Source organism: Microchirus variegatus (assembly GCF_963457635.1).
Source record: "Microchirus variegatus genome assembly, chromosome: 23".
Classification (NCBI taxonomy): domain Eukaryota; kingdom Metazoa; phylum Chordata; class Actinopteri; order Pleuronectiformes; family Soleidae; genus Microchirus; species Microchirus variegatus.
Genome location: NC_139824.1, coordinates 18,997,645 through 19,013,793, shown reverse-complemented (window position 1 = coordinate 19,013,793; position 16,149 = coordinate 18,997,645). Strand labels below are relative to the sequence as shown.

Below are 16,149 nucleotides of genomic sequence, written 5' to 3'. Positions count from 1 at the left end.
TGAATTTTTGCAAGTGAATTTTTTTGCGACTGAATTTTTTGAGACAGCAAATTTTTTTACACTGAATTTATTTCAACGTTGAAAAAAAAAATGAATGGCAAAAAAAAAAACAGTGCTTGAAATTTGATGGTTTTTAAAATTCAAAGTCTAATTTCGATGCAAAAAAATTCAGTGTTAGAAATTCGAATTCAAACTCAGATGTCACAGATTTACTTCCATATTGCGCTTAAGTTTAGGACGGGGGTGTGGGACATAACACAAGCGCTACGGAAATGAAGACGGCATCTCACCCAGTCAGGGTCACTGTACTTCACTCTGGTGGACAACGAGCGCAGGTTCAAAACCCTGAGTCGTCTGGCGAGTGACGACACACGCGTTCCAGCGGAGAGTTCTCTTTTTTTTCCTTTTTTTTGCCCCTCATATTTATTACCGCTGTTCTGATGGTAAATAATGGACATTACAGCCATGTTTTTGAGCCTAAAATGAAGTAGTACAGTGTAGACCGCGTGGACCTCGACAATCCACTCTAAAAATGTGTGAAATTCCCATCCCTAGTCTGAGCTACAATGGCAGAGAAAACCAAACCTAAGACCTCGGTATTTTGAATTTGAGTGTAGTAACTGTTTTTGGCCACATTCTTACATATGGCGCCTTTAAATTAAAAATATCTGGCAATTACTTTTGTCCAAAGTCATTCTTTAATTGTTGGACTTTATTGGTAAATGATATTAAAATCATGTGATCTAATGATTTATTTATTGTCTGAACCTCTGGATCATATTTTAATCTCGTGGTTTCAGTGTTAGATTAAAATAATCCTGCAGAGAATTAGAAATGGAAGCAGACTTCAGTACCTTGCTGACTGGGCTCTGAGTCGACCTGGTTCTTCTTTACGGTCAGGTCCAGAGGGCCGTCCTGGTCGGCCATGAGGAGTTTGCTGAGGACGGGGTTCTGTGCAGAGGCAGCAGCTGTAGCTCCTCCCCCTGCTCCTCCTCCTCCTCCTCCTCCTCCTCCTCCTCCTCCTCCTCCGTTACTCTGGGTGCAGGCAGGTGCTGAGGTGGTAGCAGCGGTGTCAGCGTTGTCGGGGGAGGGGCTGAGGCTCTGCCCAGGAGTCGGGGACGGCGAGGAGGAGGAGGCAGACGACGGAGGGGAGCTGGGCGCCGCCGTCGTCGTCGCTGGGGGCGGGGAGCAGGGGGGCGGAGCCAGAGACGGCGCTCTCGGTAGGCTTTGGTCCTTCATGGTGCCGTTGGGCAGGGGCAGGTCGTCCTGAGTAGTTTTTGAGGTATATTCGGCAGCGAACTGGCGGATCATTCGCTGCATGATCTCACGAGCCACTAGTGGAATGTGAGGGTCTGAGAAACTGGGGAGTTCTGCAGAGAAAAGACACAGAGGAGAGAAGACATGAGGTGAGAGGTTAGAGGTCAGAGGTCAGAGGTTATCCTGGATCAGTTCAGTTTAGTTTAGCTCAAACGTGAAGATAACGACAACAACAAAAAGAAATAATGAGAAGAAAAAAATGAATAATAACATAATAAGAATAACTTTTTTTTTGTTGCCAAAAAACTAAACATACAAAATACAGTCTAACATAAGGAGTAGTAAGAAGGATAAACTTATATAATACGACCCCTTCTACACATTTTATCATCAATATTTTTATTAATTATTATTATTGTTTTTATTTCTACATTACATTTCTATAAGCTGTGATTATGGAGAACCTTCTTCCTCTTTATACTTTGGCTGAAATAATCCAAAAATCACTCGGAAGCAGTATTTAATAAAAGTATGATATTATATATATATATATATACTGTATATTATAGCTTATGTTTGGCATATACCTACACTTTTACACAATAGTTCTACAAATCTCCTTAACTTCAGAGGCTCAACCAATGATCAGCCTGACTTATTATTAGAGGCTGATATTTGACATTTTTAACAATTATCAGTCTGGACATCTTCTTGTATAACGGTAATAATAATTATTAAAGTAATTATAAAGTGTGGCTCTGCTCTATGACGACGGAAACTCTCTCATTTCAATCCTTTACCAAACATTTATCTAAATGACTGAGAAAAGAGGAGAAAAGAGGAGAAAAGAGGGTCATTTCAGCATTAGAAGACATATTTTATTCATTAAATTTTATATTAGATCTGGGGATCATGTAAAAATAGAAAAGTATTGATGAACTTTAAAGGTATTTAAACAGATGTTTTTGTTTGTAAAATTGGTTTCAAAAATTGTTTATCAGCCTCATTAGGCAGTAATTATATACATGTATATATATATATAGTCTCAGTGTTAATATCTTGTTATTATTTATTCTCCTCATCTTTATTGTCTTGCTGCTGTAACGCTGTAAATTTCCCCTCTGCAGGACGATTAAAGGACTCTATTATCATTTATCATTTATAATCTCTAATCTTATCAGTATTGGTTTTGTCCTATTTCAGACTTTACATTAATGTTGATATTTAAAGCTATTTTTCACACAGACATTGTTTTATAAATCCGTCCAAACTCTGTGCGACGACAGTACGTGGATTAAATCACTGTTAAAAACAGAGACACTGAACACACTGGTTTGTTATTAATCTATAATAATCTGCCGTTGTCCCAGTTCAACAACAGTGAAACAACTCTTTTATCTCCTGATAAACAGCAGGATTTTTCTCCTAAATCCAACAAACAATACATTAGCCCCCAAATAATCTAACCCTGAAGATAATGATGTTATAATCCAGAAATCACAATTACGCTGCGATGTAAAGAATCAATATCCTCCACCGTGATGCTATTTTACAGCCAGGATTTCCCAGCATGCTCTCTGATTCTAACTCTGATTCTAACTCTGATTGGTACTTGAACACATCGTGAGCTGCAGAGAGCGAGAGAGGAGAAACACAAGCAAAAACTATTAGATAAGATTAGATAATCCTTTAAGACAGTAAAGGTAATTAAATATTAACATGCATTTCACATCTATGAATGTAAAATATAGAAGATTTATATATATTTCCAAACCAAAACTGTTCTTGTGTTGGGTTTAAAATAATGATTATTATTATAATTTAATTACAAAAACAAACTGTTTTTATTTTAGATATATTTTAACCAGATTAAATAAAGATCTGACTCTGGTTTGAAGGATGCGTCTCAACGAGAGTTTGAAACATGAAACACTGTCAGCTGTGATGATAAAAATCATGATAAAAGATTAAAAACTACTGCCGTCTGTTGTTTCAGATAGATTTCTTAATCCTCCGTTAATGGTATTGGACGGGATTATTATGATGATGTTGCTCCACAACACATGACACAGTTATCCCTGAATGTTAACATTTAAACTCTTTGTTTCCTCAGACAAACACAAACATACGTCTTCTCTACGACTGGATTAACGCCGCAGATAAACTTGACTTTTTAATAAAGCAGCCGTTGATAATAAAGAAAACAAAGACGATAATGAGATTCTCCTGGTGTCAATCTCTGATAATAGAAGCTGAATTGACAAAAACAAACTGTAGAAAAACAACAACGGCAAAGAAAATAATTGAATAGAAGGAGGAACAAAGGCAGATAGAAGAAGAAGATGAGGAAGAGGAGGGTGAAGAGGCAGAATTTACAGAGTTTATATTCTCACACCATTAAAACAAGAGTTATCACTTCTTTCTTTTTTATTATTTGGATCAGATCTGGATGAAAATTGAGAAGAAATACAGATTATACTAGATTTTTAGAGTTGTTTGAATGTGTAGAAAAGCCCAAGAATGCATTAGTTTGTCAGTAAATGTCTGCGTGTCCATGTGCTGCCATGTTGTGAAGTCTCTCAGGAAAAGAAAGGCTGCAGTCAGTGAACGAGCTGTGATTGTTGTAGGAAACGACCATTGTGTCACACGACAGCTTCTCCAGTGTTAAAGAACTCTGAGAGTTCAGGAAGCTGCACTTTACTTTATTTAAAACAACACATTTCCACTTTTAGTTTAGGGAATTTTAACGTCCACCCCTGAGAGTGGAAACTTCCTGAGTGGACGCAGTCAACAGGAAGTGAATGTGTGTGTGTGTGTGTGTGTGTGTACATCACAGTGCACCCTGGGTAATAACAACGTGAAATGTTCCTTTTAACGTGACAAACATTATCAAATGAACCTGTTTAATTCTTTAAATGCTTTGTTCACGACAGAGACAGATATGTGATGATTAATATCACTAATATTAGCCAATTAGGACGAAGGATCAATAAAATCAATACAACTTTTATGCTTTTGTTTAAAATTGATATGAAAAGATATAACACTTAGGCATGTATAACTGGACTTCATAACATCTCAAGTTACTTCTAGTTTTTATAATGATGTATTTTTTAACCACGTATAACTACAAGTTTACACGTGTATATATATATGTATATGTGTGTATTTCTTCATGTCAATATAACACAGGTTAAATATTATAGTTTATATAATACATACTCACAACACAAGGTTCTGCTGTGACTTATTTTATCTCACTGTGGCTTTGTTTTATTATTTAATAATTATAATAATAATAATGTCTTTTTATCTCTTTTTATCATTTTAATTTTTTTATTTAATTTCTCTTTCTTTGTAATAACTATAAATCAATTTAATGTTTGTTTTAATTATAGATAATGTGTATAAATTACGTTTATATGTGTGTATTAAGATTAAGAACCCTTTAAGTCCCGCAAGGGGAAATTCAATTCTGCAATGAGTTAGTGAACACACACAGCACACAGTGAGGTGGAGAACATGCTAACCCAGCGCAGTGAGCTGCCATGCCAGTGAGCGGCGCTCGGGGAGCAGTGAGGGGGTTAAGTGCCTTGCTCAACAGCACTTCAGCTGCGGACTGGTCGGGGATTGAACCGGCTACCTTCCGGTCTCGAGCTCCAAGCCCTAACCACTAGGCCACAGCTGTATGTATTGTTATGTAATGTAAAAGCACTTTGTAAACTTTTAAAGGTGCTATACAAATAAAGGTATCATTATTATATAATAATAATCATAATAACATTATGATTATGATTATTATGATTATTATGATTATTATTATTAATAATCATAATAATTATTATTATGATTATAATAATAATAATAATAATTATAATAATAAGAATAAGAATACAGTGCAGTTGTCATTTTTTGTTTCTTTTGAAAATTGTGAGGTGTTTATTACTAATTACTTAATTAAAGTTCATCAGTGACTCTGTGTCTCTGTGTGTTCTTAACCTGTTTGATAGAATCAGCCTCAGTGTTGATCGTCTATATTTAGCAGCAGCTTCAGCAGCAGCTTCAGCAGCAGCAGCAGCAGCAGCAGCAGCAGCAGCAGCTGCAGCTGCAGCAGTGTGTCCTGTGTGAGTTCAGCTGCATTGATCAGTGATCATTGATCAGCGATCATTGATCAGCGATCATTGATTGTTCAGACTTCTGTTTCCTCCGTCTCTCGTGGACAAAAACAACAGAATCATCGTCGGCCTGAGGACACGACGACTTTTACAGTTCACTCTGTAAACATTTATTAAATTTGTTCAAATATGATCTAAATCTCTTCGTTCATCTGTGACTTTAATCCAATTTCCTGAGCTTAATAAATGAAATAAGGAGGTTTTTGTTTGGCTCAGCTATGAAAATCTAATTTAAGTCTAATACATTTTGACTTTTCTTCTGGAAAATGACTGTGGGATCACATTAATGTCAGAGATGCTGTGGTTTTACCACAAGATTTGAAGATAATTCAGACTTTTTTTGAAGTGCTGTTTTACTGCAACGATTTATTGATTGTTGATCGATAACTAATTTGATTGAATGTGTTTTTAATCATTAAACCAACTTCTCTGACTCTTCGGCATCTAAAATAACAAAAGAAAACATTAGACTGAATAATTCTGTGGACAAAACAAGACTCACTGATCACTGATTTTCTGACATTTTCTGGATGAATCACTGATCGATTAATCCAGAAAATGATCATTAGTTTCAGCTCTAACACAAAAGCTTTGTGTGAAATCTTCAAAGACACGATTAGAGTCTTCATGATTTCTATCGTGACTGGAAGTGAATTTCATGTCTTTGTTTGTAAATTGTCTGTAATCTCTCCCTGCAAAGAAATGAATAATCTATTTGTGTGAATCCACTCACTCTGATCCACATGAGCTTAGATTATGGACAACAAGAAAATACGTTACCATAATAATGAAGATGACTCACTAATTTAGAATTAAGATAAATAATAAAAGTCACGGCAAAATAAAGTGAGATTAACGTAGAACATTCAAACCTGACAACTATAATCTGAGTTTAATCCTAAACTGAGATCATCTCATTTTAACTGTTCTACAGACTTTTATTAGTTCAGATTATTTCTTGTTTTTAATCATTTGTTTCCTTATTAGAGTTCTTCTTTTATTTCTTACAATCTGCCATTTTCCTTTAGATTCAGATGAGTTTCTTTAGTAATATTATTATTATTATAATTATTATTAAGCCATCATACATTTCATGTCCACTGCTTTAAAAATAAATGTTGAGTGTTTTTTTTATGTACGTCTACCTACAGAAAAACACACATTCATTTACTGTGTGTGTGTGTGTGTGTGTGTGTGTGTGTGTGTGTGTGTGTGTGTGTGTGTACTTGTGCGTCCTTTGTATAATTGATTTTTTGCAAAGACTCGTCCAATTTCAAAGATGAACCCTCGTCTCCACCTTATAGAACATTTCTCTCTTTTTGCTGTCGCCTACACATTTTGGACAGTTTCTATTGGTCGTCATCTCTCTGTCCTCAGGCTCAAGGTTAGTGTGAAGTCAGGAATTATCATCTGCTGTGACACAACAGTCAAGCTATAGGACAACAAATACCAGCTAAAAGGACTTGTTTATTATTATTATTACTTTTATTATTATTGTTCTTATTGTTGCTATTATTACTATTATTATTGCTGTTATTTTTAATTATCACTATTATTAAAATTACTGTTATTTTTAATATAATTGTTATTGTTGTTTTTATTATCGTTGTTATTATTATTGTTGTTGTTATTATCTTATTATTATGACTGTTCTTATCGTCATTGTTGTTATTATGATTATTATTATTATCGTCATTGTTGTTATTATGATTATTATTATTATCGTTTTTGTTTTTATTATGATTATTATTGTTATTGTTATATTATTGTTGTCATTACTATTATTGTTATTGTTATTATTATTATATTATTACTCGTATTATTATTATTATCGTTGTCATTATTATTATTACCGTTATTGCTATTATTATCGTTAGTGTTATTATTGTCATTGTTATTATTATTATTAGTGTTGTTATTTTTATTGTTATTATCATTATTGTTATTATGAGGGTCCTCGCACACAAAGATGGAGGAACCTATTGAAATTGCTCATTATTATTATTATTATCATTATTGTTATTATTATTATTATTATAGAGTAAAAGCACATTTGCAGTGAACTAAAATAAAGTCGTAATGCAGGAGCATCAGTGGCCTCTTCCTTTCTTCCCTCTCTCTTCTCTCTTCTCTCTTCCCTCTCTCTTCTCTCTTCTCTCTTCCCTCTCTCTTCTCTCTTCTCTCTCTTCCCTCTCTTCCCTCTCTCTTCCCTCTCTCCCCTCTCTCTTCCTCCTCTCTTCTCTCTTCCTCCTCTCTTCCCTCTCTCTCCCCTCTCTCTTCCCTCTCTCCCCTCTCTCTTCTCTCTTCCTCCTCTCTTCCCTCTCTCTCCCCTCTCTCTTCCCTCTCTCTTCTCTCTCTTCCCTCTCTCTTCTCTCTTCTCTCTTCCCTCTCTCTTCTCTCTCTTCCCTCTCTCTTCTCTCTTCTCTCTTCCCTCTTCCCTCTCTCTTCTCTCTCTCTTCTCTCTTCTCTCTTCCCTCTCTCTTCTCTCTCTTCCTCCTCTCTTCCCTCTCTCTTCTCTCTCTTCCTCCTCTCTCCCCTCTCTCTTCCCTCTCTTCCCTCTCTCTCCCCTCTCTCTCCCCTCTCTCTTCCCTCTCTCTTCTCTCTCTCTTCTCTCTCTCTTCTCTCTTCTCTCTTCCCTCTCTCTTCTCTCTCTTCCCTCTCTTCCCTCTCTTCCCTCTCTCTCCCCTCTCTCTTCCCTCTCTCTTCTCTCTCTTCCCTCTCTCTTCTCTCTCTTCCCTCTCTTCCCTCTCTCTCCCTCCTCTCTTCCCTCTCTTCCCTCTCTTCCCTCTCTCTCCCCTCTCTCTTCCCTCTCTCTTCTCTCTCTTCCCTCTCTCTTCCCTCTCTTCCCTCTCTCTCCCCTCTCTCTTCCCTCTCTCTTCTCTCTCTTCCCTCTCTCTTCTCTCTCTTCCCTCTCTTCCCTCTCTTCCCTCTCTTCCCTCTCTCTTCCCTCTCTCTTCTCTCTTCCCTCTCTCTTCCCTCTCTCTTCTCTCTCTTCCCTCTCTTCCCTCTCTCTTCCGCTGCATGTTTTTGCATGAATGCATTAATCATACAGCACTTTTATATTTGGCTCAACATTTACGCCCAAATCCTCATGTGACTAATTATGTAAAACTGCTGCAGTTTAATCCTGAGTGTCATTAACTCCTCATCACACTCTCCTCCTCCTCCTCCTCCTCCTCCTCCTCCTCCTCCTCCTCCTCCTCCTCCTCTTCCTCCTCCTCCTCCTCCTCCTCGATCAACTTTTAGGAAGCTAATCCTTGATAATTTGGGCTGCGCTCGTGTATTTTCGTCGTCTCCCGCACGGCGACGTTTTCCCTGAGGATGTTGTGTACGGGCGACTCTCACAGATGATGAATCTGGTTCTATTTTTAAAAGTCTCCGCCCTCCAAAAATCCAGCAAAGGTATCTGATGATTATATACGAAGGGAAAAAAGAGAGAAAGTTTCCTGAGAGTTTCCCACACGACCTCACGCTGTGATCACGTCATTGCTGGCACAGGTCACAGAAGTAGGTCATCGTCTTTGACACAGATGTGAAGCACTTTAAGGTCTACAGGAACTTCAGGGCAGCAACGTCTTTGACAGACTCACATGATGATGATGATGAGAAACCCTGAAAGACTCAGTCTAACTGCCTTTAAAAGCTTCATAGAAGTGATAAAGCTTCATCTTTATGTATTTATTTTAGATAAAACACACTATAGATATTTCAAAGTGATGGTATTTAAGATCAACACTGTTCTTTTATAATATATAAGGTCATATAGAGCAAGACTTTCTTAACCATCTGTCCTTGATAATTAGAATATTGCAGAAAGACAGAGCCCACATTTTGTTTTAGAGATATTTCCCTAAAAATAATAATAACGTGTCTGACCTCGTCCACACAATTCACATTCACTGTTATTCTCCTGTAATTCAGTAACCTTTAAAACAGCCAACATGAGGAGAGTTAAAGTTTAATTTTCAGTAGATTATGAAAAAGAAAAAGCCATATGATGATAAATTTGGTCATTTTCCTGATTTTAAAAGACTTTCCCTGAGCTTTAATTGGTCAGCGTTGGACTCCAGCACATATGGAAAATAATGAAATGTAATTCTGAACATTGTGACATAGTGAGCTTCACTATAGGTGTCACATTACATTAAAATGGTTTTGATTTCTCATGGGGATTAACCAAATTTTCTGGCTTAACCTGTTTGAAATACACTCAAGTTATTCATGACCAGAGGGGATGTGCTAATGAGCTAACAACTGTGTGTGTGTGCGTGCGTGGGTACATGTGTGTGTGTGTGTGTGTGTTCTTGTACTTGCGGCATACTGAGGACCAGTGAGGGTTTTTAACCAACAAAGTGAGGAAATTTTGGCCGGTCCTCACTTTGTTTTCATTGAAATCACTTCCTCAGGAAGTGATTTCTCAAATTTTGGACCATAATTTTCTCAAATTTTGGACCATAATTTTCTCAAATTTTGGACCATAATTTTTTTTTTTCAAATTTTGGACCAAATTTTTTTTTCAAATTTTGGACCAATTTTTTGTTTTCAAATTTTGGACCAAATTTTTTTTTCAAATTTTGGACCAAAATTATTTTTTCAAATTTTGGACCAAATTTGTTTTTTTCAAATTTTGGACCAAATTTTTTTTTTTCAAATTTTGGACCAAATTTTTTTTTCTTCAAATTTTGGACCAAATTTTTTTTTTTCAAATTTTGGACCAAATTTTTTTTTCAAATGTTGGATCCAATTTTTTTTTTGTTAAATTTTGGATCCAATTTTTTTTTTGTTAAATTTTGGACCAAACATTTTGGGTCAAATTTTTTTCTCAAATTTTGGACGACATAGTATAGAATGACGTTTTTGTCAAATGTTGGACCAAATATTTTGGGTCAAATTTTTTTTTTTCAAATTTTGGGTAAAAAATTAGTTTCAAATTTTGTGTCAACTTTCTTTTTCAAATTTTGGGTCAATTTTTTTTTCAAATTTCGGAAGACATAGTATAGTATGACGTTTTTGTAAAATTTTGGACCAAAAATTAAAAAAATATAATAAAATCGAAAAAGTTTTCCAGCCCTTTTTGCTCTGGGGCTCCACCTGCAGACATTTTATGGTACTGCAAACAGTAGTTCCTTGTAGATGTCGTTCATGAAGTAGATATTTGTAATTGTGTTGATTTATAAAGTGGAAATGCTGGTCCTCAGTATGCAGCAAGTACAAGAATGTGTGTGTGTGTGTGTGTGTGTGTGTGTGTGTGTGTGTTCTACCTTTCCTGTGGAACACAGCATTGAGGAAGTCTTGGGCCTGTCTCTCCAGCCGTGTGATCCTCTCTGGTTTCAGGTCTTCACTCTCAGACTCAGGTTCCTGGCTGCAGCCAACCTTCTCTGCACTTTGCTCCTGCAGAGACAAACACACACACACACACAGGTGTTTACATCTTCTTCCGTGAAATAAAAGTGCAGGAACATGCAGATGATCTCCGTTCTCTGACTGTGCTCATTGTGGAACATCTCGTGGTGGCAACTCGAGCTGAAGCTAACCGTTATTTTCACAATCGATGAATGGTTTGGTCCATAAAAACTCTAATCTTCAATGATTTCTTTGTTCATGTGGAGCAAAGAAACGAAGACAATATTCACATTTAAGAAGCTGAAACAAGCAGAATCTGGTTTTAATCATGAAAAAAAGCTTCAAACTGATTCATCGATGATTAATTTCATCTCTGGTGTCAACACAGTCTGATCATTTCAGTAAATACAATCCCATTATAAATGCAGATGATTTAAAAATAACAGCCATATTCATTAGTGCAGATTAGTAACAGCCGTATAATAATTAGAGCCGTTGATGACTTCATTAAAGGTTGTCATTGTCTTGTGAAACTGTAAAGATTGTGGTGAATCTGTCGCTAACTGATGTCCATGATTTTAATCTTCACGTACAACACAGAGACCAGAGGAAACAGTCCTGATACACAAGGATTCAGGCTTATTTAAGAAAACCTCACATCTTTAATTGCATAAAGTCAGAATTGGTAGAAATCTGAATCACAAACGTGGACTTGTCATCGCTACAGAGATACAGTGAATAACAACAGCACAGCGAAGCGTCTCCATGTCACTCATTCACCGTCAAACAAACATGTCAGAAGTGTAATTAACGGTGTTTGTACGACGGCAGCCATCTTTCTATTCCGCGCAGCTTTAATTGCCGTTTAGTCTCAAACCCAAATCCCTCTTAAGGCTGTAGTACACATGTCAGGCCTGTATGTGGCGCTGTAACGCAGCCACATGTGTAGAATATAATCACAGATATATAATGTCAGGGTAAAAGCTCCTGTTCCTGAAGCTCCTGAAGCTCCTGTACCTCATGAACCTCATGAACCTCCTTACTCTCCTGTAATTCCTGAAGTTCCTGAACCCCCTGAACCTCCTAACCCTCCTGAAGCGATTGAAGCACCTGTACCTCATGAACCTCCTGAAGCTCCTGAAGCTCCTGAACCTCCTAACCCTCCTGAAGTTCCTGAAACTCCTGGAGCTCATGAAGCTCCTGGGCCTCCTGAAGCTACTGAATCTCCTGAAGCTTCTGAACCTCCTGAAGCCTCCTGAACCTCCTGAAGCTCCTGAACCTCCTGAACCTCCTTAAGCTCCTGAAGCCTCCTTACCCTCCTGTAATTCCTGAAGATCCTGAACCTCCTAACCCTCCTGAAGCGATTGAAGCACCTGTACCTCATGACCCTCCTGAATCTCCTGAAGCTCCTGAAGCTCCTGAACCTCCTAACCCTCCTGAACCTCCTAACCCTCCTGAACCTCCTGAACCTCCTAACACTCCTGAACCCCCTGAACCTCCTGAACCTCCTAACCCTCCTGAACCTCCTAACACTCCTGAACCCCCTGAACCTCCTGAACCTCCTGAAGCCTCCTGAACCTCCTGAAGCTCCTGAACCTCCTTAAGCTCCTTAAGCTCCTGAAGCCTCCTTACCCTCCTGTAATTCCTGAAGATCCTGAACCTCCTAACCCTCCTGAAGCGATTGAAGCACTTGTACCTCATGACCCTCCTGAATCTCCTGAAGCTCCTGAACCTCCTGAACCTCCTAACCCTCCTGAACCTCCTAACACTCCTGAACCCCCTGAACCTCCTGAACCTCCTGAACCTCCTGAACCTCCTGAACCTCCTAACCCTCCTCAACCTCCTAACACTCCTGAACCTCCTGAACCTCCTAACCCTCCTGAACCTCCTAACACTCCTGAACCCCCTGAACCTCCTGAACCTCCTGAACCTCCTGAACCTCCTGAACCTCCTAACACTCCTGAACCCCCTGAACCTCCTGAACCTCCTGAACCTTCTGAAGCTCCTCTGGCATTTGACCAACCAGCAGACTCTGATAATAACAGGGAAAGAGAGAAAAGCCTTCAAGCCCTGACAGATTAATAAAAGATGAAAATTGTATTGACCGATCAGAGGAATATAATTAAGTCTGCTTCAAAATTCACCTTCATTAGCAAACACATCATTATTGACCAATCAGAGCAGATCTGCTCTAATCTTCATTGATATGATGGAGATGTTTTTCCTCTCTGTGATGACGTGGTTTCTGTGGTTTTATTAACACCAGAGTAAAGACAGACACACAGCGACAGATGGAGGCAGTGGGGGGGGGGGGGGGGGGACAGATGGTCGACCTGGAGGTCACACAGAGGTCAAGTCCAAAAACAAGTCTGTGTGCAGAGGGAAGGATGCTCCCTCCCTCCTCCCTCCTCCCTCCTCCCTCCTACTTCCTTCCCTCCTTGGTTTTACCCCCCGTTCACTTCTGAACCATCACACTCCAGAAATAAAGACGAGGACGGGAAACATCCCAAAAAACTGTTTCACGCAACGGTTTGAGTGACAGCGACGACATTGTTATTTAAATCTGTTTCGATGCGGCATGTTAATTCATCTTTAATCAATTAATTTAAACTATTTTTTATCATCATGAGTTTGAGTGACTTTATGATCAATTAAAGAGAGTTTCAGTAAATGTTAGTGAAAAGAATTGAGCTCAACTCTGTATTTTCTTCATTGATTCTGATTCTGATCATTTTAAGGTTTTTGTCCATGTTTATATCAAAGATTTAATCATTATTACAATCATTTATTTACATTTACTCATTGAACTCCATTCAAATCCAAGCTGAACGTTGTGTTTCTGTCTTCTTGTCACTTGAGAAACACTTTGAACTGTGCTCGTTTCTATGGAATAAAACAATAACTGATTATTGTCTCTGTTGTTGTTGTTGTTGTTGTTGTTGTTGTTTGGAAAAGCTGATTGTGTCTCTGTGCTGGTGATTAGAACAGAGTTATTGACACACAGCAACGTCTCCCACATAAAAACCAACATGCACATATGCAAATGAACATCTATGTTAAAGTTTAACGATAAATTCATTATTATTCTGCTGCAATCACTTTTTTAACCACGGAGGAAAACATGCCCCCCCCCCCCAAACACACACACACACACCTCCAAATCATTATGGCACATTCCTTTCATAAATTGAGGTCAAGCCTGTGATGGTTGAAAAACACAAGGGTGTGTGTGTGTGTGTGTGTGGGGGGGTGTTGTGTTTTGTTTTGTTGAATTTGGTTGAGGAGCTTTATGAATGTTGTTGTGAAGCCTCATTGTTGTTGTGTATAGTACCATATATATATATATATATATATATATATATATATACTGTATGTACTTTAAACCCAGTTGTTCTGTTGTTTTCCAGTAAACCCTGTATTAGACCATGTCTCTCTCTCTCTCTCTCTCTCTCTCTCTCTCTCTCTCTCTCTCTCTCTCTCTCTCTCTCTCTCTCTCTCTCTCTCTCTCTCTCTCTCTCTCTCTCTCTCTCTCTCTCTCTCTCTCTCTCACCTTGACTCTTTCAGGTCTTAAGCAGCAGAAGAGACAGTCGTCGTCCAAGGACCAGTCAGAGACTTCCTCTGGTTCACAATCTGTGTTAGAAAAACAGGAAGCAGGTTCAGTCAGGACTGATCCTCAGTGACAGTGAGCACAGCTCAGGGTCAACGAGGTCAACGCACAGAGATGTTTGCATTTCAACCACAACTCTGACCCTGCTGAGAATATATATATATATATATATATATATATACACATACACATATATTATACACATATCACTTAAAACTTAAATATAATCCAGGAGAAACTTGGACTAAAAAGAAAAAAGGCGTTTAAATCCATGCGTCGTGATATCAGCAGATAATTCTCTCATAATTATTTTAACCACAGCTGTGATCATTGTTCTTTTTACACTGAGGTAAAGTAAGAAGATAATAATCTGCCTTTAAGATCACTGCTGTTATTATTGTTATTATTATTATTATTTTTATTACAAATCTGATGAGGTTATAGAGCTGCTGTTCAGACACAACCTACACTACTGTGACTGTGTGTGTGTGTGTGTGTGTGTGTTGTCCCATGGTGTCACAGTCTATTTTATCTCTTCCTCTCGCTCTAATGAAAAGGTCAAAGGTCAGCCGTGCTTGAACCCTGCGGTCGAGACACCTACGATATCACAATATCCCTGAGAAGACGCCAATTAGCTGTGTGTGTGTGTGTTTGTGCGTGTGTGCGTGTGCGTGTGTTTACATGAATCTTTAACTGGCTGCATTTGTGCATTTCCATGCACTTATTTCTTCAGCTCATTGTTTCCATAGCAACATGTTTTCTCTAACTCTGGTGAAAAACAACAAGAAACATTTTCTTTCTTTCATATTTACAGAAACCTGAATAATGAGGCTCTGTTTATTCTATTTAGTTTTATTGTATTTTTGTTTTTATTAAATTGTAAAATTCTGTAATTCAGTGAATGGTTGAGGTTAAATAGTTATTTCATGTTATTTCAGAGTGTGAATGAAGTGTGTGACACTTTGTAAACTGTTCACTCTGCTGCATCAAAGTCACAAATCTTCAAATATTCATCATATCTGTTATACTGAATACATTAGAAATAGACTAGATATTATACATTTAACATTTTATAAATAACTATTAAAAGAAATGCATGGAATCAGAAAAACTGTGTTTAAAACATCACTTCTTTAGAGATAAAGCAGCTTTATATCCACACATGTTATTATATATATATAATACAGATATTATCTTAACTGCACATAACGGCTCATTCTCCGACAGCTCGATCAACAATATTGTGCCGCGTCTCTTGAGTGGAATTCTGGGAAATATTGGAAATCACTACTCAGTGATGTGTAGAGCGATGAGAGCAGCTACTGCAGGCTGATGATTTATGATTCATGATTTATCAAACACACATTTTAGTTTTTCTGTCAAAGTGTGTGTGCGTGTGTGTGTTTTTGTGTGTGTGTGTGTGTGTGTGTGTGTGTGCGTGTGTGTGTGTGTGTGTGTCCACCGTGTGCATGAAGTGTGAAGTATGAGTGGAAATATTGGAAATATTCTAAAAATGCCTTAAGTTGGTGGGGGAGGGGGTCACATGACTCCAGGACGCCATGTTGACCTCCTTTTATCTGAGATGGGAGGAGGAGGAGGAGGAGGAGGAGGAGGAGGAGGAGGAGCTGGTGTTTAGGTGAGTTTGACCCTGAGCTGAGAAACATCATCACATCTAGATTTCTGTGTGATATACAGAGTTCAGTATTTATGAGATAATGTGGATATAAAGGGACAATAAATACAAAACAAACATGTCATCTGGATTTA

General features: G+C 38.0%; 1 protein-coding gene across 1 annotated transcript in view; it reads right to left on the bottom strand.

Annotated features, from left to right (window-relative positions):
• The window catches only part of lcor (ligand dependent nuclear receptor corepressor), a gene marked incomplete at both ends in the record, with an annotated part of 68,020 nt that overhangs the window by 10,156 nt on the left and 41,715 nt on the right, over positions 1 to 16,149 (bottom strand). Inside the window, 3 exons of the mRNA XM_083909258.1 lie at positions 855 to 1,370; positions 10,694 to 10,823; positions 14,326 to 14,405. Of these exons, the coding sequence (XP_083765384.1) occupies positions 855 to 1,370; positions 10,694 to 10,823; positions 14,326 to 14,405 (726 nt within the window). The remainder of the gene's footprint in view (positions 1 to 854; positions 1,371 to 10,693; positions 10,824 to 14,325; positions 14,406 to 16,149) is intronic.